The sequence below is a fragment of the Astatotilapia calliptera genome, chromosome 14 (genome assembly GCF_900246225.1).
Source record: "Astatotilapia calliptera chromosome 14, fAstCal1.2, whole genome shotgun sequence".
NCBI lineage: Eukaryota > Metazoa > Chordata > Actinopteri > Cichliformes > Cichlidae > Astatotilapia > Astatotilapia calliptera.
In genome coordinates, this window is record NC_039315.1 from 31,556,405 (window position 1) to 31,584,032 (window position 27,628).

The following is a 27,628-nucleotide window of genomic DNA, read 5'->3' on the forward strand; positions in this document are numbered from 1 at the left end:
CCAAGCGGATTTATTTTACCAAGTGGATCATCATGGCCTTGCCATATTGGTCCATTTGATTGACCTTTATTATAATTATGAATTTATTTTATTTTCAGTTCCTACAAACGGGACAGACATGACTGGGGGATAGGACAGGGAGAAAGAATGAAAGAAAGAGTCCAGTAGATGGAGCCGTCGCGCTACGCTTTTGACTGACTTTACACATTTGTTAAGTTAGAGAAAGAGTGCTAAATTAAAGCCGGAAACCCAAAAGAGAACTATTTTTGTTTTGTCGTACTTCACTCTTTCATAATTTATATTCACGGTAGTTATTATCCTGCTTAAATTCGCGAATTAGAAAAAAACTGCATATCTAAAAATAAGGCACACAATTGATGCCCTCGTTCATGTGCGAAATGTGGCAGGATATTTGCCATGGTCATTTTTATTTTGAAAATTGCGACAGGAAGTCGTGCTGTACATCATCTCTGACTCGACGCCGGTCTCTTCACACTGTCCACAGTCAGTCGTGTCGCGGACACAGAAGCGCTGGATTCAAGTGCTTGACCCTGTTGTCCGTGGCTCAGACAGCGTCAGTTCTTCCAGGTAAGGAAAACAAAAAATAAAATATTCATTTGCTGATGATTGTAGCTGTTCGAAAGTGTGCAACTAGTGTTTCCTTGTTCGTCTTTTTTTGGAGCGAGTCGGATTGTTGATGTGGCAACTTAATGTATTCATGCTTGGTAACACAAAGCTACGCTTTAACATAATAACTTGCCCTTTTTCCAGCGCTTTGAAGCAACAGGTATAGACGAATAAAGTGAAAGGAAGTCGAGTCACAGTAACCCTGATAACACTGGCAACAGTACTGTATTGTCCATAAAGCTGTCAGTCAGCGGGACTGCTGAGGCAACATGAAAGATTAATGAACGCCAGCTAGCTAAATGTTAGCTAACTAGTTAACTAACGCTAACAGACCCTTCTGTCCCGCATCTCTCAAGTACTTCCGTTTTTTTCTGTTAGTTAAAGCGTGACTCTAGATAACTCAATGTTATTTGACTCCTTTATTTTGGATTCTTTGAGTTCCACGTGAAAGCATTGTGCAAAGTAGCACCCCGTTAACTTAAAATAGGCCTCCCTTGTTCATTAAAAAAAAAAAAAAAAAAAAAAAGATAACAAGCATATGGATTAAATCAGAGGCGGAGGCAGGCATTTGATACACCCGGGGTTTAGCCCTAAAGGGTAGTATGCATGTGGGATGGGGGGGGGGTTAGAAATGGCTGAAAGATTTTTTTGAGTTTTGTTAAAAAAAGAATGACTTCATATAGCGAAAAATATATATCACATATGCAGGACACCTTAAACTAGGTTTTTAACTAGGCAGCAAGGCAGAACAGAATCAGGGCTGTATCAAGACACGTGGACTAAACCCCAATTCAACCAGACCCAGAACTGATCCGGAATTAAAGCAGGACTACAACAGTTCAAAATCAGGACTACTTAGGACTTAATCAAGACAGAACCAGAATCAGAACTAGATGATAGTAGCACTAAAAATCATCATAGAGCTGCACTACACTTATTTTTTAATTGTACCAAAGTCCACTATTTAGAAAAGTTTATATAATTATTTAGCCTTGTTGTGCAAACAAGTCTGCATAACTTAATAAATACAGAATTTGAAAAAATAACAAACCTAAAAAGAAACACTAGGTATGAGATACACGAGTACCTATGATACGGTGATACTTTTGGTAAACAACCATTTGACTAACATGTGTTTCTCACCTGCTCTTGTTCCATCTGCTCTGTCCTCATTCTCTCTCCCTTTCCCTCTCTGTTCCTCTCTCTCCCTCTTTGTGCTGACAATCAAGCCAAACACCAACATAATCAAATATACAGTTGAAACCAGATATTTACATACTCTTCAGATAAAATCACAAACACTTTTTTAACTGTAACATCAAATCAGACTAAATGTTTATTTTTTTTAGATTGATAAATATAAAAAACATATTTGTTAACTTTCTATCTGTATTTCTTAATTATAAATGGCACCAAATTGTATTCAAAATTGAGCCACACTTATGGAGCTCCACAATTCTTTTCCTGGTGTTTTGGTTTCCCATTTTAAAGAAACGGGCTCTGTGTTTTGCCTTATATGCATCCACAGCTGTGCCACCAATTTACTCACATGGACTCTACTAACCTATCAGAAGCTTCTTCAGCTCAGAACAGAATCGTCTGGAGTTTTCTTATTAATTAACAATAAACTTAGTGTATATGTACTCCTAAATTTGATGAAAGTGATAAAAATAGACAGCTCGGTCTCTTTATTCTGACATTTAAGTAATTCAAAAGATATTTCAATATTTAGGGGGGCAGCACGGTGGTTAGCACTGTTGCCGCACAGCAAGAAGGTCCTGAGTTCAATTCCAACATCAGGCCGGGGTCTTTCTGTGTGGAGTTTGCATGTTCTCCCCGTGTTTGCGTGGGTTCCCTCCGGGTACTCCGGCTTCCTCCCACCGTCCAAAGACATGCAGCTTGAGGGGATAGGTTAATTGGAAAATCCAAATTGCCATTGTGTGAATGTGCGAGTGAATGTGAGTGCGAATGGTTGTCTGTCCCTGTGTGTTGGCCCTGCGACAGACTGGCGACCTGTCCAGGGTGTACCCCGCCTCTCGCCCTATGACAGCTGGGATAGGCTCCAGCGCCCCCCGCGACCCTGAAAAGGATAAGCGGAAGCGAATGGATGGATGGATTTCAATATTTATTTACATAAAACAAAACAAGTTTACTCTAAATTAATGTTGTACAGTGAAAAAATGTTTTTGTGTTTTCCATAAAGTGTATGTAAATATCTGGTTTCAACTGTGAATATACTGCTGTGTATTGAAATTCCTCTTGTTTTGCATAGAAATATACTGAACAACATACAAAGCATAATATATAAAATAACATCTACCTGAGTTTTTTCTTTGAAAGAAGCCCCTTATGCCCATTCTTGTATATCAGTGCATTACTGAAACAGATTTATTTAGCCATGGAGGGAAACAACTGAAACTATGAAATAAACACATGTAAGCTAAGACTCTCTAAAGAAACAGCATTGTTGTTGTTCGGCTTTTCATTTCGCCATTTGTTGATTCACTTGAAGAGCAAGAAACGTAATATGGGTTAAGTGATCCATTTCTTTTGTGATACACTGTCATATTGACATTATTGACAGTATGAATGATTTGCTTTGGTATCTTCAGTTCTCCTCTGTTTGCCTGGCTGCGCTTCTCCAACAGCACACTCGCAGGCAGCAGCTCCCCCCGCCCCCTCGCTCAGTGTCTGAGCTCGGATCATACCAATATTAGGGGGGATTTACGCACAGTCGTAAATTCCCACAGTGTGCACTATGTGCTTCGAATATTGTGTGTAGTTTTTGTTTTATACAGTTATCAGCCAGGCATCTAACTATGAAAAAATCACACCCCAAAAGACCCCGGGCTTCTGAAAAAACAACCCGGGCTTAACATAAGTGTATGTATGCCGAAACATCCAGTACCCCCCCCCCAACCCTAAAATGCAGTCATACTTCTGTTTTTAAGACCACCTAAAAAAGGGTCGATTCCAGGAAACCTTTAGGTGGGCTCAGCCTCTGATCATAATGCCCATGCGTAAAAGTGCCTTGCAGTAATATTAATTGAATATCCTGTTTGCAAAGGTAGTCGACCATTTTTAAATTTGCAAACCGTAATTTAGGTGGTTACACATTACAGTCTTGCCTTAAAACAGTCTCATTAGTTGAATGACCTGTTGCAGTTTTTAAGTATAATTCAGAATGAATAATCACAGATTTCAGTATAATACATTGGCTTTATGGTGGACTCTTTAGTTATTGAACCCAGGGCAAAGGATCAGCTATGTTTACCAGACACCGTTTCAGTCTCCTAACCACATGCAGTAGAGGTAGTCCACCAAATCGTCAAGAATTTAAAGCAGCATTACTCCATACTGACTGATCCATATTCATTTACAGCAAAATTCAAACTGAATAAAGGCTGCTGCTGGCCAGTGACATGTAACATCCATTTGACTTGAAGTCACCTGGAACTGTAGCTGTGCTGTAAACAAATAATGAAGCCAAGTGTGACCAGAATAAGAACAGCAATCTTCAATATGCTGAAATAATAAAGTACACAAGCTCGCTGGCTGGTAACTAGCAATAAGCCAGAGGACTGATGGCTTGGGAGGCTCATTAATATAACTCATCACTAGCTTAATATTCATTAAGCAATTTAGAGAGCAAATATGCATAAGCATATTTCCTTCGGGATTAATAAAGTATTCTGATTCTGATTCATACACTTTCTAAGTGACAATGATGCCCTGCATTTGCAAACCAATTTGCACTTTTGCTCTGTTTCAGGCAAAGTGTAAATCTGCACCACTGATTTGTGCGATGAAATTTTGTCTTTTTTTTCTGCTGCAGCAACCAAAGTCTGATTTATTAATGACAAACCAGCACTAGATGCATCATGACATCAAGAACGCTGGACAGTTAAATGTGTTTTCATTCTGTCACATCTCCAGTCGATGAGTTGAAAAATGATCACATTAGATGACGATTTCAGAAAAGTGTCTTAGTACTACATCTATGTGACAGACAAATGTGGTTGTCTGGTGTAAATTCACATCAAGCGAGTGGACGTGGCGTTTTCAGCGCCTGCACACGCTGTCCAGTTAGCCCGAACCGCTTGGAGTATTTCCAGCAGAGACAACACATCTGATGCACGCTCAAATTGATTCTCCTGAAACAGTCCGGAGCTTGTGCCAGAATGGCTCAGCTGTGCTTTCGTGAGGTGTCCATTCATCAGCATTTGTTTCATATGGGCAAATGTATTATATCAGTGAACTTCATGACATAAAGGGTTGAAAACCTTTATCTGCTGATATGTTTGAAATATTTGAAATGTTGTGAAGCACAAGGAGAAACAAGTTTATTGCATGAAACTTTCAGGGGTGTCAGGCAAAGGTAAAGATACTGTTTGACATGGATTCCCTGGCTCTGTGTCCAGACTGCAGGGTATTGGACTTGGTCTGGATGGCTGATGGACAGGGGCGCAGCAGACCAATCACATGATCAAATGACAAGATGCTGGCTCGTAACCGCTTCCTCCTCCTGGTGGTGGTAGGTGGAGCAGCGCTGGCCATCCTCAGCCTGAGCCTCCAGTTCTGTAAGTACGGTGTGTTTGAAGTGTGATGTCCGATTTTTAAAGATCATTCATGTAATGAGTGAAGTGAGTGATTTGTTTTTTTTGGAGGGGTCGGGATCATGGACCATTTATTTTATTTTTTATTTTGAACTCTTGTTGCTATTAAAGAAACACTGAGGTATAAACTAGTGTGTTTTTTCTGCTATTTCCTCTTAAGTTGCTTCTGTTATTTTTTTCTTCTGCTTGTGGTTTTGTCTTCACACATGCATATCCTGTCATTGCTGTCCCATTCAGGAGACCCCATTTGTATCTAAACAAAGCAGAATCCCCCATTGACTGTCTATTAATAACCAGCAGCACCAGTGGCCCTCTGTCGATACTCTGTCGCCCTCACATCTGCTGTGGAATGTCTAGGTGAACTCAATTGTGTCTTTTCTCAATCAAGTCATTGTTCAGCATCCCCTTCAGGTATTGTCTAGATAGCATATCCCGGCCGGCCGCAGTGAATGCAAGGAAACCACCGCTCTGTAAAAGGAGACAAGCTTGCCCCGCTCTGGATGTGATTTGCAAGTCGTGCTGGTGAGAAAGGGAATATTGCTGCTTGATGAAGCAGATGGGGTGTGGTGAACAAATTGCAAAGCTGTTTTGCGCTGGCTTCATGAATACCCCCGAAGCAGCACAAGTGTTAATAGCGACCGCAAGCTTGTGTCTGGACGCGCGTATAGGATTAGACTGCCATAAATCACACTCACAGGATTATGCTGGTATTTTGGACTTTAAAATCTCCTGAGCTGTCCTTCATCAGCTGTTTTAACATTTTGTCCTCGTATAAAAAAAAAAAAGTCAAGTGTAAGATCGGGTGCTGAAATGACTGCATTTACTGCTCCTTTATTATTCCTCATATTTTGCCTTGAATGACACAAATTTGGAGTTTAATCTTTTGGAAAATAATGCAAGAGCAAGCTGGCTGTGACTCTTGCTCATCTAGTTATTGCACTTTGGGACCTTAAATCCAGACTGTTTTTCTCTGGCTCTCTCCCCTTCTCGCACATAATAAGAAGTGGTTGAGCATGTTGGAGGAAGCTGCTGTGTAAGTTAATATTAGTGCCATGCTATCAGTCTCATGCTTGTCTCCTAGACTGCAATTTTCTTGTTTGTAAAAGTGCCAGATACCCCTCTATAACTCAGTGTATTTAAAAATGTTATAAAGTGGAGATGGACTAATATATCAGCCAATATCAGCTTTGTTGACTGTGTGTTAGCAAATGATATGACATTTAGTGTTTAGCTGAATATTTTTATAATAAGATAAGATAAGACTTTATTGATCCCACAACGGGGAAATTTTTGCATCACCCCAGCTCAGGTACAGATATATGAAGGAAATACAAAAATACAATTAAGTACAATCAATGAAAAAAAGTAAGATAATACACTATATACAATGGTAGCATACACAGTATGTGATTATGGATATAGTTGGAAATATGGAAGACATAAACTATATAGCTTGGAAGGTCATGGAAGGTCCATTATGCATGAAGTGGTGACCGTGGATGTTCACAGTGTCCAGTGACTTATGACATCGTGATTGAGGAGTTATAGAGTCTAACTGCTGTTGGGATGAATGATCTGTGAAAGCGCTCCTTCCTGCAGCGAGGGTGTTTCAGTCTCTGACTAAAGGAGCTGCTCAGCCCACTCACATACTCATGCAGTGGGTGATGTGGGTTGTTCATGATGGATGTCAGCTTTACTAACATCCTCCCCTCACCAACCACCTCCACAGACTCCAGGGGACATCCCAGCACAGAGCTAGACCTCCGCACCAGTTTGTCAATCCTGCTCCTGTCCCTGTCCGTGCATCCACTCCCCCAGCAGGCCACTGCATAGAAAAGGGCAGATGCTACCACAGTGTCATAGAATGTCCTTAACAGAGTCCTGCAGACTCCGAAGGACCTCAGTCTCCTCAGCAGGTGGAGTCGACTCTGGCCCTTCTTATACAGGACGTCTGTATTTGTAGTCCAGTCCAGTTTATTGTTGAGGTGAACACCCAGGTGCTTATAAGAGTCCACTATCTCAATGTCTTTCCCTTGGATGTTCACCGGTGTTGTAGGGGGTGACTTCCTCCTGAAGTCTATGATCCTTTGTCTTGCCGGTGTTGATTTGGGTCATTTCATTTTGGTCATAATGGTCATTTCATTTTGTTTTCCCACAAAAAACAGTAGAAAACAAAAATAAACAAGCAAAAAGACACTTTTTTTTTTCTTTTTAAAGGTACAGTGAATAATTTGCTGAGGTTCTTTGATAGACAAAAAGAATGTTGTAAGTATAAATATACATTGATTAATGTGTCTTCCAACAAACTGATGCATTCTTATTAACTTATAATTGTTCTATTGAAAATATATAGGAGCGGTCACCAGTTTGTGGAAACCACCATGTTGCTCGACCATCTGGAATACAGTAACTCAGTTGGATATCAAAGTTCCCCCTAATCTGGTTTTATTTATGTAGTTAGAGACCGGGCACATGCATAATACGCCTTTTAATTAATTCAAAGGTTTAATATTTGTACATGTATAATTTTCTCATCATGTCTTTCTCCATGTCCTCATCATCTGCCGCCTCCACTGCTTTCTCTCCTTCCTCATGTCCAATTCATCCTCTCCACCTCAAGCTTCATGTCTTGAACTGAACTCAGAACTCTTAACACATGAAAACATGCATCAACATGCTTGCTTATTTTGTCATAATTACATACGGTCAGCAGATTAGACATGTGGCCCTCCTGTCTCCGGACGCCTGACAACAAGCCAGCTAAACAACAATAACAACTGCTTATAGGCTAACATGACGCCAGCTAATATTAGGCTTGAGTGTCCTAAAATCACACGTATCTTCTGATAAACAGTTTGACCACATTCTCACATCGTATGATACTTTATGCACCAAGTGTAACTAAGATTTTACACAGTGTACATTTAATATTGGGATCAGCCCAGAATTTCACATTCATGGCATCCTCATTACTTGATATCGTCCTTTTCATTAACAGTATTAAATTCTCTGGTTTCTTAGCAAAGAGAGAGTTCTTGTGGCTTATCAGGACTTGTATTTCAGTGTGGGATTGGAGATTTGACCCACAATTCAGTCAGTCAATGCAGGCAATTCCTACACCCAGCTACATTGATCTAATAATGTTCAGCCCAACGTTTATACTGGTGCAGAACAGCTGGCCAGAAGCAGTGCAGAGGTAAATCGACATTCGTCCTGGACAACACTTGGCACACATGAGTATCAGGTCTCTGCTTTTTGATACATTCTTGCTACCTTCAAAGATCTGAACATGAAGGAATACAAACATGGACTCACTGGAGGAGTCTCACTGAAGGTCAAGTCAGCAACTTAAATCCACAAGCTCCTCAGATAGCTAACTAGAACTATTAAGATCAATCAATAGTCTAAAGCAGGGCTGCCCAATCCCAGTCCTCAAGAGCTACTATCCTGCAGCTTTTAGATGCATCCCTACTCCAACACAGCTGAATCAAATGGTTTGATTACCTCTTCAGCATGCCATCATGTTTGGCAAAGGCCTGATAACAAGCCATTCATTTGATTCAGGTGTGTGGGAACAAGGATGCATCTAAAAGCTGCAGGACGGTAGCTCTCGAGGACCGGGATTGGGCACCCCTGGTCTAAAGTATGTCAGGCTAACTGGTTTACCAGCATATCCATGGCTTAGTCTTATAGCAGTCAAATGAATGGTTGAATTTGTAAACTATACAGTGCTATGGTGCTTGTGCAGATGTGCCAGATTACCGGGAAAGAACAAAGCATGCCATGGAGACCAGAGGAAAGACAACCACCAAGACAAAGATAGACAAAGCACAAATTACAGCAGCGTTGTAGTTGGGAGGAGTGCAGCAAAACACAGTCTGGAAAAAAAGACCTGTAGTTAAGCTCACAAGTAGCAATCCTCCCAAGAGCACTGTTTATGTTTAAAACTGCCCTCACAAACCTTTTTTTGATCAGTAATACTGCTGAAGAAAAGCTGCTGTCATCATTTATTCATCACAAATAGAAAAAGAATTGAGCCATTATCCAGAAAAAGCATGGTACGAAAGCATGAGGGATTTTCTCCTCATGTTTAATAGATGGTCAGCTTCTGTTTTTGTTCCACTTTTCTGCTATTGCTCGGTTCATCTGCTCCAGTGCTGCTCTTCCTTCTTACCCCCAGCCTGCTTTTAAGAAAAAGCCCATCCTTATTTTTATTGTTGTTTGTTGATCATTACGGTGAGAGACAGAGTGACTGAGGATTATTGAGGGCGGAGTAAATGAGCCTGTCTGGCTCCAGACTACCTCAAATTAAAAAAACCATTACATGCTTTAGAGCACGGCAGGCAAAGGTAGGGGAAGGGACTGACAGGGAACTCCCAGAGGACGGTGATGACAGTGTTCTGGGGCACTCCAGAGAACTCGGAGTAATCTATTTTGAGATGTAAGCAGCAAAAGTAAAGGTGATGCAGAACTTTGTGAGAGTCAAGCACTTCTAGAGTGTCAGATTCTGTGAGAGAGGACTGCCATGGGAGGATATAAAAGAAGAAGAAAGGCAGGTTGTCTGTGAGGTTTACACAACGATAAAAGAAAGTCCCATAAGTATACCCTTCAAACAAAGTGCTGTTTGGACGGATCAAAAAAGACTGAAAGCTTCTTTTCAGTGTTTTAACAGGCATGGGCATCACTTGACTTTTTTTTTTTTTTTTACTTTGGAAATGATAATCTACCAATGAGTGTCCTTAAGTGTTTAATAGGCATACCTCCAAGCACATGTCAAATTCCTCTCTCCACATTTCTCACATTCCTTCCCTTGCAGTCACTACCAGCGACAGTGATGGTGTCTGAGCAAAATCTGGATATGCTTTTGAGCTACCAGTACATGCAGTGAAAATGCTATGGAAAAAAAAATCTTGTGGAAGGGATTGTACTCAACGGCCCACTTGGCTTTCTGAACATTTCTGAACAGCTGATTCTGCTCTATAATTTCTGTGGCCATTGAAGTTCCACTTAAGAAACCACGCCTTCATCCAGCGTCTATAATTAAAGCATTGTCTATCTTTTTGTTCTTTTTATATTTATTCTCCAAATAATTATTTTCCAGCCATTATTAGCCCAAATGTGCAACAAGAATCGTGTCATTTCAGTCCATTTCCAGAGTTGCTGGAGCAAAGCTCACCAAAGCAGGAAACAGTGAACTATGACTCCATCGTTCATGAGTCTTAGTGTGGTTTTCAACACCATCAATCTTGGTATCCTCTTAGCTGGAAACCATCTGGAACATATGTGGTCTGGCTCTCGTTTAGAAATGTTAGAACTGCTAGTCTACAGTTTTATTATTTAAGGTTAAATATGGTGAGGCTCAAGGCTCTGTTCGTGGTCTTCTGTTTTTCTTGCACTATATAAAAGCGTTGCCCTTTTGCTATGGTAACCTGCTGATCATCATTCCCTTCCCTGAAAAGGAAAACAGAACAAATAGAGTGGAAGTCATGGCTGTATGAATACAGTTGCATTACTTTTGTGGTGTAAGAAAAGCTGTGCAAACAAGTAAAAGTCTTTCTTCTGCTGGAAATCATAATTGAAATGCAACCCCCCCCCAAAAAAACAAAAAACAAAACAAACATCAGTAATGGAGTCAGTAATTGTACATTACTAACAGCAGCATCTGTAAAGCTGGCACTTTTATTAGTAGACCAAAGACAGCTGTTAGCAACATTGTCATTTTTATTATCATGTAAAGAAGCTGCCCATAGTTTCTCTTCACCTGCTATTTTTGCACACATTTTATGAATGAAGCCTGTATAGCGATACCATCTCTGTGATATCACATTCACGTTACACTATGACTGAACACAATGCAGCTAAAGTCTCGGACCATATCATTTGCATCCACATGATGATATCTTACAGTACGGGCATCTCTGAAGACACACATTCCACACTTTTCTTCTACTTATTCTAGACACAGTTCTGTTATTGGTTTACAATAAATGACGCCCTACAGAGCTGAAAAATGAAGCTAACGCAGAAGAAAAAATAAAAGCAAGTTAACAGACTGGTATATGAAACATTTTGGCCTCTTTGAATAGTTTTCCCTTTTATAACAGCTTGTTCACCTGCCCTTTATATTCATTATTGTCAATTGGTTATAGGCTTTCAACATGTATTCTAAAGAAGTCATCGGACATGACCACAAGGTGCGTAACTGAACGTATCTATAGACGTCTGGGGGCATATAGACGCTGACTTTTTATGCCAAAGTACAAAAATTGTTACAGCAAAAGTCACTCTATCTTAGAGTGTATCCTACCCGAGTGTCCAAAACTCCCAGCATTGGTAGACCGTGGACAGAGTAGGCATCATCCCTCTGTAGCAGGAATGTCAAACTGCTTTTACGTTACCCACTTTAATCTTAAGTGGGTCAGCCCAGTGAAACTTCCCTTTCTGTCATTCTACAGAGGTTTCTCTGCAATTTAATCCTAGTGATGTGTTAATATAACATAGTAGTATATACGTGTTATAAAATATAGACTGAAAAAACAGGAACTTTTATGTCATTTAATTGTTTATTAATTACTTTGGTGTAGTATGGTCATCTGAGCCTCCTTCACATTTTTCAAAGCAGTCCAGTCTTGTCAGGCCAATTCTGGCCCCCAGGCCTTACGTTTGACTCCCCTCTTCTATAGGCTGTTAAATACCCCAATTCTTTCATCTTTGGGCTGAAGGAAGAACAACACTCGGTGTCTAAATACTCAATCAACAATCTCTTTATTCCATACAACACTTTGAGCATAAAGCGTCCGAACAGGAGGGTCCGCCAGATCTTGAAATGTCTGACAGTTTCTCACATTCTTATAGCTTCAGCCTCCCTCCAAAGTCATAAAACCTAAACATCCACATTCTTTCTCTCTCAGTGAGCCTAAGTTATGACCATGGCTTCCTGTGTAGTATGTTCTGTTCTTTTCTAATCAGACAAATAAGGCCATTATTCTCTGAAAACAGTATTTCTTATAAATCAGCAGTGTAATGCATCATAAAACAGTGCAATTCATTCACAATAAATCAGCAGTCTAACGTAATACAAATCGGTCTAATAAATCTAATAGTTGTCACCTTCTTCTAAGTCAAGAGTTAAATGCAACGTAAAACTACATAACGATTTCACAATCTTTAATTAGGGGTATAATGTGGCATAAGATAATATAATAATCTCACAAGGCTCAACTGAGACTAGCCTTTACTGATAGTAAGAGCCCATCAAATACAGGTGTTGCTCTTAAAAAACATTCATTACATTGGGTGGATAGAAAATACGGAACATACGGATGTGGTGTTTGTGAGTGTTTGCTGTGGGGCTGTTTAGTCGCTTGAAGTAAAACAGGCTGATGTATTTTGATGAGATTGGATTTCAGAGTAAGAGTCAGCTTGCTGCAAATGCATGACAAACAACATTTAGACGGGTATTGAAAATATGACTTTAGAGAAGATGTTCAGCCTTTCCTGCCAACATTTCGATGCTATTACTCATCCTCAACAAAACAGCTCAAAATACTGCAGAGCACGATACGAATAGACCTAGTGTAGTATAGATATGCATTAAAGACAAATTGTGGTGCGGCCTACATTTTTAATGCAAAGCTATTCAACTGTCAAGCATACTAAATTAAATGGCTTCACTAATTATTAAAGTGGCCTGTTGTAGACTAACTGTCTGCACTGTTCAGACATATTAGCTGGAATATAGATTGAGAATATTCCCTCACTCTATCCATCAGCTTTCTCTAGTGCTTACTTTATGCCAGGATGTATGAGCTGAAATGCATCCCAGCATGCATTTTGCCAAATGCAGGCTTCTGGAACGGTGCCAGTCTGTCATAGGCGTAACACACTGACAGACTACCACGCTTTACATTACCTGTGTGTTTCATATGGTTTATGACCTGTGGGGCTTTTTGCCCATGTGGTGTTGTTTGTTTGGCCCAGCGTTAACACACTTAGTCAAGCAAGGAAGAGTAAAAATTGCCACAGGTGCTGCAGTTATTGTCCTGTGAAGTCAAAGTAGTCCAATCTCAGTGAGTAGTATAGATTACATGTGAGTTTTATCATAAATTGTAAATACAGAAAAATCAGAGTCTTGTGCATGCATAGCCTAATTTTTTTTCTGGTAAATCTTTTAACCATACAGATTCATTTAGAGCTTTTGAACTGTGACGGTCATGCAAATCATCAGTGTGGTTCAGTTGCTAGGACATGGCAGCTGTGCATGGCATGATAATGGCATAACCTAAGTACAAAACTAAGCTGATTAGGTTGTTGGTATTGATGTTTAATATAGATGCTGTAGACATGGACATGCATTTTGTCCTGCAGCCCTGAACTCTTTCTAGGACTTAGCTGACAGAGCTGGATGTAAGAGATCAAATGAGGTATCCTGATGATTTTGATAATTGGCCTTGGGGTCTTGCATCCCCAAGGCCAGCTAAACCAGACCGTAGGTGGAGTAGAAACCCAACACTCATATTTGCATTTAACGATGATTTAGCATTTCCATGTTTTCTGTTTGTTTTCTCCAGATGGTTCAGTTTCCACTAACATTTATATAATAATTCTAACCAAAGAGCTGCTTTGCCACCCTAATGACAAAATAAATCCGACCAGATACCGGGTATTAAAAGACTCAGATCTATATCGGGGGCAATCAGGAGCTTATGGGTGCTTTTGCTGTAACACTGACCATTAGTGATTAATGAAATGCGAACCACGAGGATGTTAATCTGTTTCGTCCCTGTGGATTGTTTGTAAAGCCCCATAGCGCTGCCTCCTCCAGCTGTGAATGATTTCATTCTTGATGAGCTTTTCTGTCACGAGTTGTTCCATTCACGTTCACTAGACATAAGGTGAGGATGCAACAAGTCCTGGCTGCCTCCAGCTGCTCATTATGTCTGTACTATGAGTCAATATTTGCTCCATCTTTTCCACTGGGCTTTGGTTACAGCAGTGCTGACAGTACAGTGTGCTCTCAAATTGGGTACTATAAGTGGGCACCCACCTTCTTGATTTGAGGCCAAGCCACATTCTCTGAGTATCTTTATACTTCCATAATCACAGCGGTGCTCTACTTGACACAGATGTGTTTGTGTGCATTTCTGAGGCAGAGCCGCCTGTTTGCCTTGAGGTAAAAATCAGGCTGCGTGTTTATAATGATGGCCTCACACATACTCAGAGGTGGGAGAATTAACAGGGCAGACTGTTTAGCTTTGAGTTTGTGAGTCAGGATGCGTGTATGTTTGCATGCTGTCACCTTTGCTGAAAACACTCAGGTAGCCCTCTTCTCAGGTCTGACGGAGGTGGAAGGATACTTGGAAGGCATGTTAATCGAGCCACATTTAGCATGTCTGCATGAATTTGTTGTGTCCCGTGTGCGTAATGCTCTGTTTGCCGTTTCTGTGTATGCACGTGACAGTGTCGGGCAGGGAGTAACAAAAGCCCCATTGTGGAGGCAACTGTGACTGAACTGGCCTCCAAACGTTTGGTTTGTCCAGGCAGACTGTGTGTGTGTGTGTGTGTGTGTGTGTGTGTGTGTGTGTGTGTGTGTGTGTTGCTGGGAGGTGGTGGTGGTGGTGGTGGGGGGTAGCAGTGTATGGGGCACAGTGAGTGGAGGAGGACAAGTTATGGTAATGAATGAGCTCCAGTGTGTGCAGTCAGACCTCGAGCTACTGAACGGTCGTCAAAATGCTCTCCACTCGTGTCGCTGAGCTTGTCGTTTTTCTCATTTGTGGTGAGTTTATGTCCAAATTCAAAACTTTTCATGAAGACTTTCATTTTTTATTTACCAAGACAAAGACATCAGGCTTTGTCTTGGTAAATAACTGTTCTTAGATGTTCTTGCTTGTTCTATGTTCTAAAAGTCTACCAGCTTTTCTAGTATTTGTGTACTACAATTCTTAGACGAGGATTATCATGACAAACCTGTTAAGAAGCATTGACAAACACCTGTGACAGGTTGTGCTTTACGTACATCAGCTGCACAGATTGTGTGTGATAATATTGTTGTGCTGCTGAGGGAGATGTGAGATATGGCTCCATTCAGCTACTTTTACTAAAAGCAGAGCTGTTTGTCTCACTTTTTAAATATTTATTGAGTGAACTATTGTGTTTTCCTTTTGATAATATTTACTTCTAAACCTAACTGAGTGGAAAACTCATAATGCACATGCACCAAAGTAAAACAGAAAAAAAGGGATTTAAAAGATACTGATGTTGCGAGTCAGTTTGTTCTAAAACCAAGGATCCTAAAAGCAAAAGCTCAGGCGCTTTAAAAACAGCAGCCAAAGCTCACATTTGAATAGCTGGAAGCAGCAACAGTCTGGGTCTTTCCAATTGATAAATGCCTTTAAAGGATTATTTAAATCGGGTTAAGGTAATAGGCAAGATTTAATTTTGCACATATGCACAATGGTTACATTGATGGGCCATGAGGATATTTAATGTCCTTTCAGAGCGGGACATTAGAAAGTATGGAGTCTTTCACAGACAGCTCACAATGCATGTGACAGTTAAACAAATGGAAAACACGATCCTTGGAGCAAAACTGCAAGGCAGTTCATTTGTGTAGTACATTTCAATAAAGTGGAAATTCAGAGGGCTTTCTCAGGGTTTAAAGGCATTATGGTAAAATATAAAGCAGGCATAAGGCAATCTGAAGTTACTGTATAAAAAAGGTGTAAATACTAGTGTGAAGTACAAACAGAAGTATATATTTGAGCAAACTGTACGGTCTTGATGAGCCCCGCTGGAGACACGGCGCTGTGTAACATTATTTACACTCTGTTGTTGTTTTCAGTCATTTCACTCTGAGAAATGAAAACTCATTAGGTCTTTTATGATGAGGCAGACAGTGGGCCTCTCTTTTTCTTCTCTGCAGCAGGATGTAATGTTTACACAGTTGACTTGCCAGCCTGGAGTGTGTGTGTGTGTGGGTTCAGCCTCTTTTTCTTCAGGGTTGGATCCATTTAAATGATCCTTCCAGTTCCCACTGCCGCTCCACTCTCTTTGGACCATTTCTCCTCGGGTTCACAGGTCAGCCAGTGCCTAGGCAACACTGTGGTGGCAGTGAGGGGGTTTTAGGATACAGAGCTGTTGACATGGAGATGAACTGAGATGGAAATGGTTTTCTCAGATGTCTGTGTCTTGCTACTCCATTATTTTGTGGTTTTACTTTTCTCCTCTATTTACCATTAGATGAAAACCTTTTGAAACTCGTGCTGCCAGGTTTTAGACTCCATCTTATTATTATTACTATTATAAGAAGGTACCATGATGGCACCATGTTCAGCACTATATATTTCCCTGTCAGCTGGCAGGACCAGGTTACTGTTGTGAGCATAATTGATATCATAAAGTTGGCTTTACAACATCCTGCAGGGACCCACGTAAGCTACTGCCAAAAATAGAATCCAGTTTTATGGAAAACACTTTAAATGTTGTACACAGATTAATGAAATAGTAAAGTCCCATGTTGATCCCTGGGCAGAAGACAAAACAGTACTATTTAGAGTTCTAAGCCAGTGAAGCTGCTCACTATGATGCTTTAGATTGATGTTTTTCAGTTTTCCTAATTCTTTCATTTCTCTTTCTACCTTTACTTTTAACTTAAAAAACATATATATACTGTATTTCTACCTGTTCTCATGCCACTTTGTTTCTCCACAGTGAACCTGATCCCCACCACACCGATAGTGGAGGAGCGCCCTTTCCATGCTGCGGATGGAGGTATCGGGGTGGCTGTGGGGAAGAGCAGAAAGCGAGTGTTCCCACAGCCTCACACCCAGGAGCCCAACCCCATATTTGAGGCTTATGGGTACTGCAACATTCCCAACCGCACTGAACAGGCCTGGGAGGGTGAGACCTGCACAGTGACACAAAATCTGATTTAAGCAAAATCTGAAAAAAACCTTAATGCTGTGTGTGATTGTGAGTTTGGTTATGTGAGAGACATATTGTTGAGGCCGGCTCTCTCTTTGCACGAGTCAGAAGCAGATTTGATGGACAGCACAAAAAATGCTTAATTTAGTAATAATGTCAGCTTTAGTGTGTCAGGGCACGAGGGATGTGTTAATTTTGGAGACGTCACTTCTCCTGGACTGCATCATCTGTAATGCTGCAGCTCCATCTCACTACAGCACAGCTCTGTTTCTAGCCTGAGGCAACCATACAAATATCCTGCACTGTTTGAGATGAGTTACACAAGCAACCGCTAATTCACTGCGTGGTAGTTTCTCTCACCGGAGGAAAATAAATCACGTTCATCATTTAGATTTATTAGACCACCTGTCATAAGAACAAGAAATAATAAATAATCATATATTTTTTTAGACAGTTTCAGACACTGGACAATAAATCACTAAATACTGATTTTCCTGTTTGGCTATGCAAGTAAATAAGTGTCATTTTGCATCTTAATCAAAAATTAATGTTCTTTTTTATATTTTTCTTTTTTCCACACATACTTGTGGATCAACCATTACGGAAACATAAAAAGTATTTTTGCTACTTATACTTGTGTTGATTTATAGCATCTGTGGCATAAAGCTAGATTTGACAGACACTGTGCATCCAAAGTTATTGACATGCGCAGTGGTGTTTTTTTTGTTTTAAGGTGGTGAAATGTTCCCAAGGACACACACTCATTTCGCTGCATCTCCTATCTTCTGATTTGACTTTTAAATAACTCACTTACACTCACAGTCATACACTCACAGACAGTGCTCCAATTTCTTTGATGTGTCTCGTGTTGCTGCCAACTCCAGCCTTAGTTGATGCCCCGAGCAGAGCACTTTTGCTTCAAATTGTCTCAAATCTTGTGATATTTTTTGTATAGTGCACTATATGCTAACTATCTCTGCCTTCAATTTGGTACTAGGTTAAAACAGTGAATTTATGAGAACTTTAAAACTGAAAATATTTCTCCCTTGTGTGTCAGAATGAGTACATGTTGGACTATGTAACAAAAACAACAGTGATAGTTGGGGAAACAGCTCTGTGGAGATTGCCAGAAACTCTACGGGAGATAATTCGATGTACTTGTCGCTAAGAGTCACACTTTGTAAAGTGATTGAATTGTTGATAGAAAGAAATGAACATACCTGCTCTAATTTCTTATCATCATATGCCTGCTACATCCTAATCTAACCACAGTCTTGATGCTTGGATAAGTAATCTGATATCTGCTAACAAAAGGGAGAATAATGGCGAATAATGGTGCCTTTTTCCACCGCATGCATTGGAAAATTGCTGAAGATGGTCTCCTCTGACAGGTCACAGTCCTGCTGACTACAAGCTGCTGTCTGTCCATGTGATGATTCGCCATGGTGATCGCTATCCGCTTTATTCCATTCCCAGGACCAAGCGACCCGCCATTGACTGCACCCTGTCCACTAGCAGGTACACTCACGTTTCCCATTAGATGAACAAATACAACCTGCAGCATTTTTTATTAATCACATTCTTATTCTAACATGATGCTACAATAAACCTCAAGAAATGTTTTCTGGACTGATCTAAAAGTGTAGCGGAAGCTGATTAGTGTGGTGTTTTACTCTTTTAACAGAAGGGCAAGAGCATGAGTGGCATAACTAAAGTGTTACAGTGGTTTCTACAGTGTGAAAATGAAGGCTTTGTGCCCACTGTTTTAATTAAACCAGATTGGAGAATAGTGCTTCCTTAGCAGTAATCTCCCAGCTATGAACTCTGGCCCCCTTTGTCTAATGGTTGGCAGGAAGACCTGATGGGAAGTGGGTGAGAGTGAGACACCAATTACTGAACCAGGCTTTGATATCCTCCTACAAAAACTGCTGGCTAGATAACAGCTGTCAGAAAATGAGCTCAATGAGAAAGCAGCTTTAGATTTTTTTTTTGTGTGATGTTCAAGAGCCTCACAGCAATTAATTTGCATCACAGTTGGTAAATCAGGACCTGTATAAGCATTAAACATATGAATACCCCAGACAGTCGCTTGGTTTTCCAGCGATTGCAGGCGGCAGGACAGAAACTCCCTATAGAAATGCGTGGAAGCACACACACACACACACACACACACACACGCAGAAATTAATATTGTTATCTTCCTTTATTCATTATGCTCCATTCTCCAGACTTTACAGTGCGTCTGCTCTTCCCGGCTCTGCAGCTCAGTCAAGAGGGGGCTAGACAAGGCTTCCTGATAGGAAGTTATTAAAAGCCAGCTTGCCCCTGTGCTTGAGCTTCAGAAGAGGTCTGCTTCTGTGTGGTTGTGTTCACTTCAGTTATTGCAAATGCACGTTGCTATGGCAGTTTTTCTTGTTATTCGGTCAGATGGGTTTTGTGCACTCACACTCTGTGGGATTTTGGACCATATGGTCAATAAATTCTCTGTGACCGGTCGTGTGTTTGGGCTGTGTACCTGGCTTCAGATTCAGTCACTTCTTAACTTAATTCTGCACCAAGCTTTAAAGCAGCAACATCAGCTCTGCACATCTGGACAGTGCAGGCCACATGCCAATCTCTCAGGCTGAAACAAAGGGTTGCATTTCAGATTAGTTAGTTGCAGCTGATATGCAATGAACATTTGATTATTAAATATAAAGCGTCGCTCTGGTTTAGGCGGTTTATGATCAAGTACCTGCAGGAATAGAATAGAATAGAATAGAATGCCTTTATTGTGACTATACGGTTGTACAATGAGATACAGAATAACAGCGTTCCCATCAGGCGGAGTGGCAATTTGTTTTTAGTGCTTATTACTGAATATTGACTTTCAAAGATTTTTGTTTTGTCTTTAATTAAGTAGTTCTCTACTTGGATTGTATTTTTACCACATAAATTCATTCACAAAGATATGTAGATCCACATATATGAGCCAATGTTTGTTATTTGATTATATATTTGTGTCTAAAGTGAAATTTAAAATGAGTAAAGAAGAGATGGAGGAAACACCTTCCACCAGGTTATTGGAGTTTGTTCTTCAGAGGCAGGACTTCCCTGTTGGCAACTCTACAAAATCAACAACCAGCTGATCTAAGCAGAGTCGGGCAGAGCATAAACAGTAATCCATGACTAGTTGTGACAGAAAAGTAAAAATATATTTAAAAAGCACTGTCACATCATCTTAGTAATATGGCCATGCCCATAGCAAAGCTAGCATATAGCAGCAGATTTTGGATTTGATGCGTTGTCTTGTTGTTTGGTGTTGAACTGCCTTCACTGTGGAAGAATTTAGTGTTATTTGTATTCAAGACTCAACTTGCTAAATATCTCAAGTTGCACCACTACCCTAACTTCCGTTCATTGTTAGTCCAACCGTCTGCAGTGGTACAGTACACAGTGACCATGGTGCTACACATGACATATAACAGACAGTCAACACAGGACTACATAAAGTGCAATGTTCAAAAATTGCAAAAAAACCCCCAAAGATGGTGCAACATCAGACAGAACAGAGCGATACAGACACAAGACAGTGCAGTCACAACAGTGTAATTAGAAATGTGCAAAAGACTGCGTATTGTGTAAAAAGTCTCAATACTCAGTCATGTACTATAATACTACTACCAACACAGAAGTGTCCCATTATCTTCGTGTTTATCGGTCTGAGAGCATCCCCACTCTTCTTGTTTTGCTGCTGACCAACTGGTCCTGACTAATCCTGACTCTTCCCGTCTCATTACATCACATCACATTCTCCCTGCTGGCTGCAGTGCTGTGCGTTTTGCTGTTTTGAGGCCCTCTGTATCATTCAGTTACACCCCTCTGAGTGGATCTCTCTTGATTTTTCTCCACCTCCACCGTCTTGGATTGCAGATGGTTAGTCCTTCTGATCTTGTGAGCTGCTGTGAGCTGCACGACCACTCTAAGCAGGACGACTGGTTCTTTGCTACGGAATCATCAAAGCTACTTTGCAAATACATATTCACAGAGGAGCAACTAAAAAGCAGAAAAAGCTTCATGCACACATGTATACATACCAGCAGACTGAGATAGAAGCTCTTTAAATGTAAAGTTATGTACAGAGAAGCCTGCACAAAACTGCCTGGTTCTTATCTTCGCCCAGTGTGATATAGCAGCCAGTGACAACACTTTACAGGCCCAGGAACAACTTCTTATGGATGCAGTGCTTCTCTCTTATGACCATAATTCCACGGTGCCGCTCAGGCTGCCCAGGAACACCACAAAATATGATAAAGTCCAGCATGTGAAACCTGATAAGCTGAGAATGGACAGGTTTCCTAACCATGCTGAGTTTGCTGATAACAACCCTTTGATTGAGAGTGGGCATTATTTAAAAGGTCTAGACACTAAAATGCTACAATAATATGAGTTTCCTCAGTTTTATTTATGCAGGATTAGTTTGTGGGGAAATAGCTCGTTCTGTGCAAAGTTCAGCATTATAAGGGGCATTTTAATGCTTATATATATTTAGCTGAACCATCAACTTGCTCTTCTGTCGCCACACATTTTGCATCTCCCCGTTAATATTCTGTGTAAACACTCACCTCTTTTCATTTTTGGCTGTAACTAAATGACCATCATGACAGTGTGTTTCATTTTTGATGGCCATGTTTTCAGTGTCAGTCCTCAGTCTATTTAGTCCCAACTGAAATATCTCATCTGTTAAAGATTTATGAATAAATACTCCATCCATCCATTTGCTTATCCTTTTCAGGGTCGCGGGGTGCGCTGGAGCCTATCCCAGCTGTCTTAGGGCCAGAGGCGGGGTACAGGTCGCCAGTCTGTCGCAGGGCTAACACGTAGACACAGAAAACCATTCGCACTCATAGTCACGCTAACATTTTCTCACGTTTACAACGTGGTTTTAATTTAAACCATGTTGTAAACGTGACATTTTTATGGCTGAATTTTGGCATTTTTAACCTAAGAGGTCATGGGGATGATCCACTTGTGAAGCAAACTTCAGCTTTGTTTCAAGGGGGGTTGGACACTTCCTTGTTGGCTTCGGTCCCAAACATTGCTGCTTGCTTGGTCACCACTTCAAAATTCTTTTCAGGTGTAGATCTCAGAAAGATTCATAACCTAGCTGAAATGCATTTGTCTTGCTTTGGTGAGTCTGTTGTATGTCTTGGTTTATTCTGGTAATAACATAGGTAGTTCTGTTTTTATTTAGACCAGCATGTAATTACAGGGATCTCAACTAGCATATGCCCTGGGCAGGATCCTTACAGAGAGCTCAGCAGTGTGTGTCCTTGTGTGTGTGCGCCTCTGTGTGTGTACCCTGGCACCAGCTTGTCGACCCACTGTCTCCGTCTGTGGTTAACTGAGCTCTTTCATCGGGGAACATCTCTTCTCTTCTTCTTCTGCTTTTTCTTCTTCTACCAATGCAGTCTTTGTCCAGGTTTTTGTCTCCCTGAACCAGTCATCCGATTTGCTTTCATCCCAGCTTTGACCACACCATCTCTTTCCCTTTTTTATTTACCCCACCCCCTCCACTCATGCTACCTCTTCTTTCCTCATCTCTCCATCCCTTCCTCCCGCCACACTAATCTTTCCCCCCATCCCATTCAGTGATAATAATCCCTGCTTAATGTAATTGGGCTGTGTAATCTTTGGTTAGCAACAATCAGCCTAATAGACAGCCTGGCTGGCTCTTTGTCTGCACTAGTGTCCCCATCCGCTGACATCCAGTCTCCCAGTGTAGCCAATTAAAATGTGAATTGTCTCAAACTCCCTAAAGCAAAGTCATCAGTTGATGGCACCGAACTGGAGCACTTGTGGGCACTGAATAGCACATATTCAGTGTCGTTTAAGGGAGTATTAACTTGTGATAATGCAGAGAAAGGTTTGGTTAAATGGTGACAACAGCTGCTGATGCAGCATGATAGGAAAAGGCAATAATGATTAAAAAACTAAGAGTTTAGTGCTGTGAAGCCTTTGTTTTGGCATAAAAAGCACAAACTACCCATTGTCATCATGCAATTGTCCTTTGTAATGTAGCTGCTAGCTGTAGAGCTGCGTCACAACAATCACAGGCATGATTTAAGGGTAATGACGGCTCTGTGTGCGTGTTGTTTTTTTGTTTTTTTCTAAAACGGCTCATTCCCGAACCAGTATGTAATCACTATGGAAACTGTGTATGTGCGCATGACCCGTTTTAATCTGAGTGAGCTGAACTGCAGCTCCCTCAGATTTGTTATATTGAACTGTAATCTTCAATCATCTCTAATCTACTACAACTTGGATTGCTCCTCTCGCTGCCCTCATCCCTACGTGTTTGTGCGTGCTTGTATGCGTGCTCGAGTGGGTGTTAGGCTTTGTGCGTGTGTACATGTGTGCATTTCTCCCAAGGCAACAAATTCTTTCATCTTTTTATATCTCCATTTCCCGTATTGCCTCCCACACATATTGAACAGTGCTGCTGCTGCAGAGCAGTGTTGTGCTGGAGAGACACCTGGTGGTGAATGTGGGGAGTGGCACCACATGCTGCGACTGATGATTATTTTCATTACAGGTTATCTTATCAGCTTTGTTAAGATTTCTAAGATGGCAAATGACAATTTCATAATTTTTTCATACCCCAGTGTGATGTTATAAGATTATGTAAATTGTATAATACAAAAACATCCTCACATTTTGGAAGCGCGCTGTACATTTTATTTATTTATTTATTTTTTAAATATAATGCAAACATAATACTGGCAAGGCAGTGAGAAGGGCCTGGTTTGAATCCACCATCCTTTCTGTGTGGAGTTTGCATTTGTTCCCCGTTTCTGAGTGGGCTCTCTCCGGGTACTCTAGGTTCCTAACATGCAGTTAGTGGGGTTAGGTGTGAATGTGAGTGTGAATGGTTGTCTGTCTCTCTGTTGGCCCTGTGTGGGAGTCTGTCCATGGTGTGGATCTGACTTGAATAAGTGTAAGAGGATGGATAATACTAGCAGGCTTCATAAAAATTACTGCAAAGCCTCAATACATAGACTTAAGTGATGCATTGGCTTGCTGTTTTAGCTTTACTGCACACCAAGAAGGTCCATGGTCTGAATTCACTGGCCCTCTGGGACCATCTGTGTGGAGTCTGCATGTTCTCCTTATGGCAGCTTTGGTTCTCTCCGGTCCACAGGGAGACTCCCACAGTCCAAAGACGCGTTAGGTTAACTGGTGATTCTAAATTAGCCGTAGATGTGTGTTGGTCCTGTGGTAGACTGGCAACCTGTCCAGAGTGTACTTAACTTTTTGTCCCATGACACCTGAGGGAGACCCTGTGACTGTGAATTTGATAAGGAGAACAATGATGGATGTTTCAGCTTTACGAGTGTTTCATGTTTTGAGGGGGAAAAAGCATTATTATATTAATACCTTTCTTTAGTTATTGTATTATTCCTACTAATTTATTAACCTTGAGGATTTTATAAACAATTCATTATGTAAGTCAGATTTTCCATTAAGATTTAAAAGGGAGTATTTGTATTAGTTTTTATGCATTTAAAATCTTTTTGAGTGGACAACAAACATAAGCAGGATTAAAATGAGCAAGCATCATGTTAGCAAAAAGGTTAGACACTCAGGGGTCACACAGCTGCCTGCCAATGGTTAAAGCTGAAATATGAACAGGAAGTTCTGTTGAAAGGTTAGAAGCAGTTTAGAGAGTTAATGTTTGCCTTTGCAATGCTGCGTTATATGGTGTAATGACATGAGCTAAAGGTTATTCCATGTGTGGATCTACTGGATGACTTTTTTTTTTTTTTTAAAGCAGCTTTAGTAAGAAAATGCTGAGTAAATGTTTAAGATTGAGCACAGTTTAATTAATCTGTCCTCACAAATATTGCTGTACACATTTGCTTGGTAAGTGGAAGGTTGTTGGTTCAGTTCCAGCTGGAGACACAAATCCCCTGTGGGGCTGTGTCAGGAAGGGCATCCAAACATGCAGCACTGCCCACTGTGGCGACCCCTTGTGGCAGCAGCCGAAAGTACCTATAAACAGAACTATTTGAAACAATTAATCGCATTCAAATACTCTGTTTGTCACCCTTTACTGAACTTGATTCGGGTATTGTGTAGAGTTGCTGAGAATGAAGCTCTGCTTGGTTATTTAGATGTTACATTGAAGTCACTTATGATTGAAAATATTATGATTAGTTTGAAATATTGTAATTGGACTTTTTAAGTCATTTTAAATGATTTAAACTCATTTATCATCATTTGTCAACTGTGACACTTCTGATCAATTTAACGATGTCTTTAAGATCAAAAAGCTGATCTCCGTTCAGAAACAAAGAGCAGCTTTTAAACTGTCACGTATTTCAGCTGTGTGGGGAAACCACATCCACCTGAGCAGCAACGGAGGCTTAAGTCTGTGTTATGTGAACATGAGACCATGGATTACATCTTTAACTCCTCTTGTCTTTTCTACTAACCCTCAGGAAACCCTCCCACCCCCTGCTGGACCCCTTCATCCATCACATCGGCCTGGGGGGTCGCGGCCACTGGGAGTCACCTCTGGGCTCGGTTCCTCGTCTGCCCAGCCACAGTGCCTGTGAGATGGGAGAACTCACGCAGACAGGTGACAAGAGCAGTTGAACCGAACTCTTACAGACATTGTTATGTGTTGAGTACTCACATAATTTATTCTACATCATTCATGCCACGTTTCATTTTCCCATCGTTGTCCAGGTGTGGTGCAGCACCTTCGCAATGGGCAGCTCCTCCACCACGCCTACAAACAACACAGTCTCTTCCCTTCTGATTGGGCGCCCCGTCAGATCTGGGTGGAGACCACAGGGAAGAGTCGCACTCTTCAGAGCGGGCTGGCCTTCCTCTACGGTTTCCTTCCGGACTTTGATTGGACGAAGCTGACCGTGCGTCACCAGTGGAGCACGCTGTTCTGCAGCTCGGCCTGCGACTGCCCTGCCAGGAACAGGTACCTGGAGGAGGAGCAGAGGAGGCAGTATCAGCTCAGAGCGGCCGATACTGAACTGGAGAGAACTTACATGGATATGGCACGAACTTTGGGTCTTCCCACTCGGCAGCTCCGAGCTGCAAACCCCATAGACTCCCTGCTGTGCCACCTGTGCCATGGCCTTTCGTTCCCATGTGTTCCCATAGGGGATAGTGGCGCCGGCGGATGCCTGACTATGGAACAGTTTGCCGTGATCCGACGGCAGCAGCTGGACGATGAGGTGCACCGGAGGAGAGCGGGGCTGTACCACAAATACGCCATCCTGGCGATGTATCCCTACCTCAACCGAACCGCCGCCAAGATGGAGCGGATCGCTAAGAGCATCGAGGCTGGTCGTGAGCCTCGTTCCGGGGGCGAGGAGGTCTTCACTCTCTCTTCAGCCCATGATGTCACAGTGGCTCCATTGCTAAGTGCCCTGGGTCTCGAAGAAGCCCGGTTCCCAAGGTTTGCAGCAAGAATTGTCTTTGAACTGTGGAAAAGTCCCTCGATGATACAAGGCCAAGTAAAAAAGAGAGGTGGAAAAGGTGAGAAGTCAAAGGCCAAATACGGCGAAACATTCATCCGGGTGCTGTACAACGGCGAGGACGTGACATTTCACACCACCTTCTGTCGCCCACACGACCGCCACGTCAGCCAGCCTCTCTGCCCTCTGAAAAATTTCCTGTCTTTTGTTAGGAGAGACATGTTCAGCGTTGTCAATGCCACCTCCTACAAGGAGGCCTGCTACAGGCGCCCTGGTTGACCGACTGAGAGGAGGGCGACTGAGTAAAGCTTGATGGCAGATGGTTGTACTTTCATTTAGAATGTTTTTGAAGACGGTGTACTCTTACTCTGCTCGTAGTGTCTCCACATTTTATAACATAGTCCTTTTACATTTCTGAGCATGAAGTGTGACACAATCACACACAACATGACCTTCACTTTATAACCTTTCTACAAGCGTACGATCATTTTATAAAGATCTGTTCTCGACTCTATCTGTACAACACAAACAATTCAAGGGAAGTTGAACAGCACTCAGCCACTTTATTCCAACATTCCATGACAACTTGAAACTGCAACATTTCATTATTTCCAAATGCCTGTAAGAAAGAGGAATATTGAAGCTGGAAATACTATGATGGGAATATTTTGTGTATAATAATGTATTTCAGTCAAAACTTTGGGCCAGTTTGAGCTGTAGAACTCAAGATGACCAAGTTTTGTTTTAACATTTAATCTTTGCAGCAGGCTTTGTTTTTAGCAGTAACATTCTCACACGTTGCCGTGTGTCTTTTTATTCTTGGCTTCATTCAAATTGTTTGCGATACTCTAATAGTGACAGTTTGGTGCTATTAGTAATCACGCTCCTCTTCTCATTTTGGTCTTTCTACTGAGTCTAATAAACGTTTTTCCGAACAGACGTACGTTACTGTAAAACAGTAAAATAAATGCCGTCATGTTTTAA

At 41.3% G+C, this 27,628-nt stretch overlaps 1 protein-coding gene across 2 annotated transcripts; it reads left to right on the forward strand.

The window, feature by feature from the left end:
- Positions 1 to 471: 471 nt before the first annotated feature.
- On the forward strand, positions 472 to 27,628 carry pxylp1 (2-phosphoxylose phosphatase 1). Of its 2 annotated transcripts, XM_026192569.1 has the most exons (6): positions 472 to 588; positions 5,049 to 5,207; positions 16,953 to 17,141; positions 18,557 to 18,683; positions 25,646 to 25,785; positions 25,896 to 27,628. In XM_026192569.1, the coding sequence occupies exons 2-6, from the start codon at positions 5,126 to 5,128 to the stop codon at positions 26,921 to 26,923; spliced, it is 1,566 nt and encodes a 521-aa protein (XP_026048354.1). In that variant the 5' UTR covers positions 472 to 588; positions 5,049 to 5,125; the 3' UTR covers positions 26,924 to 27,628. The 2 variants fall into 2 exon arrangements, with proteins under 2 accessions (XP_026048354.1, XP_026048355.1); XM_026192570.1 differs by lacking the exons at positions 472 to 588; positions 5,049 to 5,207 and adding an exon at positions 14,911 to 15,018.

What these genes read in the sequence shown, in the direction of transcription:
- pxylp1 (XM_026192569.1), top strand. Translation starts at nt 5,126, where the DNA reads ATGCTGGCTCGTAACCGCTTCCTCCTCCTGGTGGTGGTAGGTGGAGCA. An exon ending in CACTGAACAGGCCTGGGAGG is followed by an intron (nt 17,142 to 18,556) that starts GTGAGACCTGCA and finishes CTCCTCTGACAG; the next exon opens with GTCACAGTCCTGCTGACTAC. An exon ending in GGGAGAACTCACGCAGACAG is followed by an intron (nt 25,786 to 25,895) that starts GTGACAAGAGCA and finishes ATCGTTGTCCAG; the next exon opens with GTGTGGTGCAGCACCTTCGC.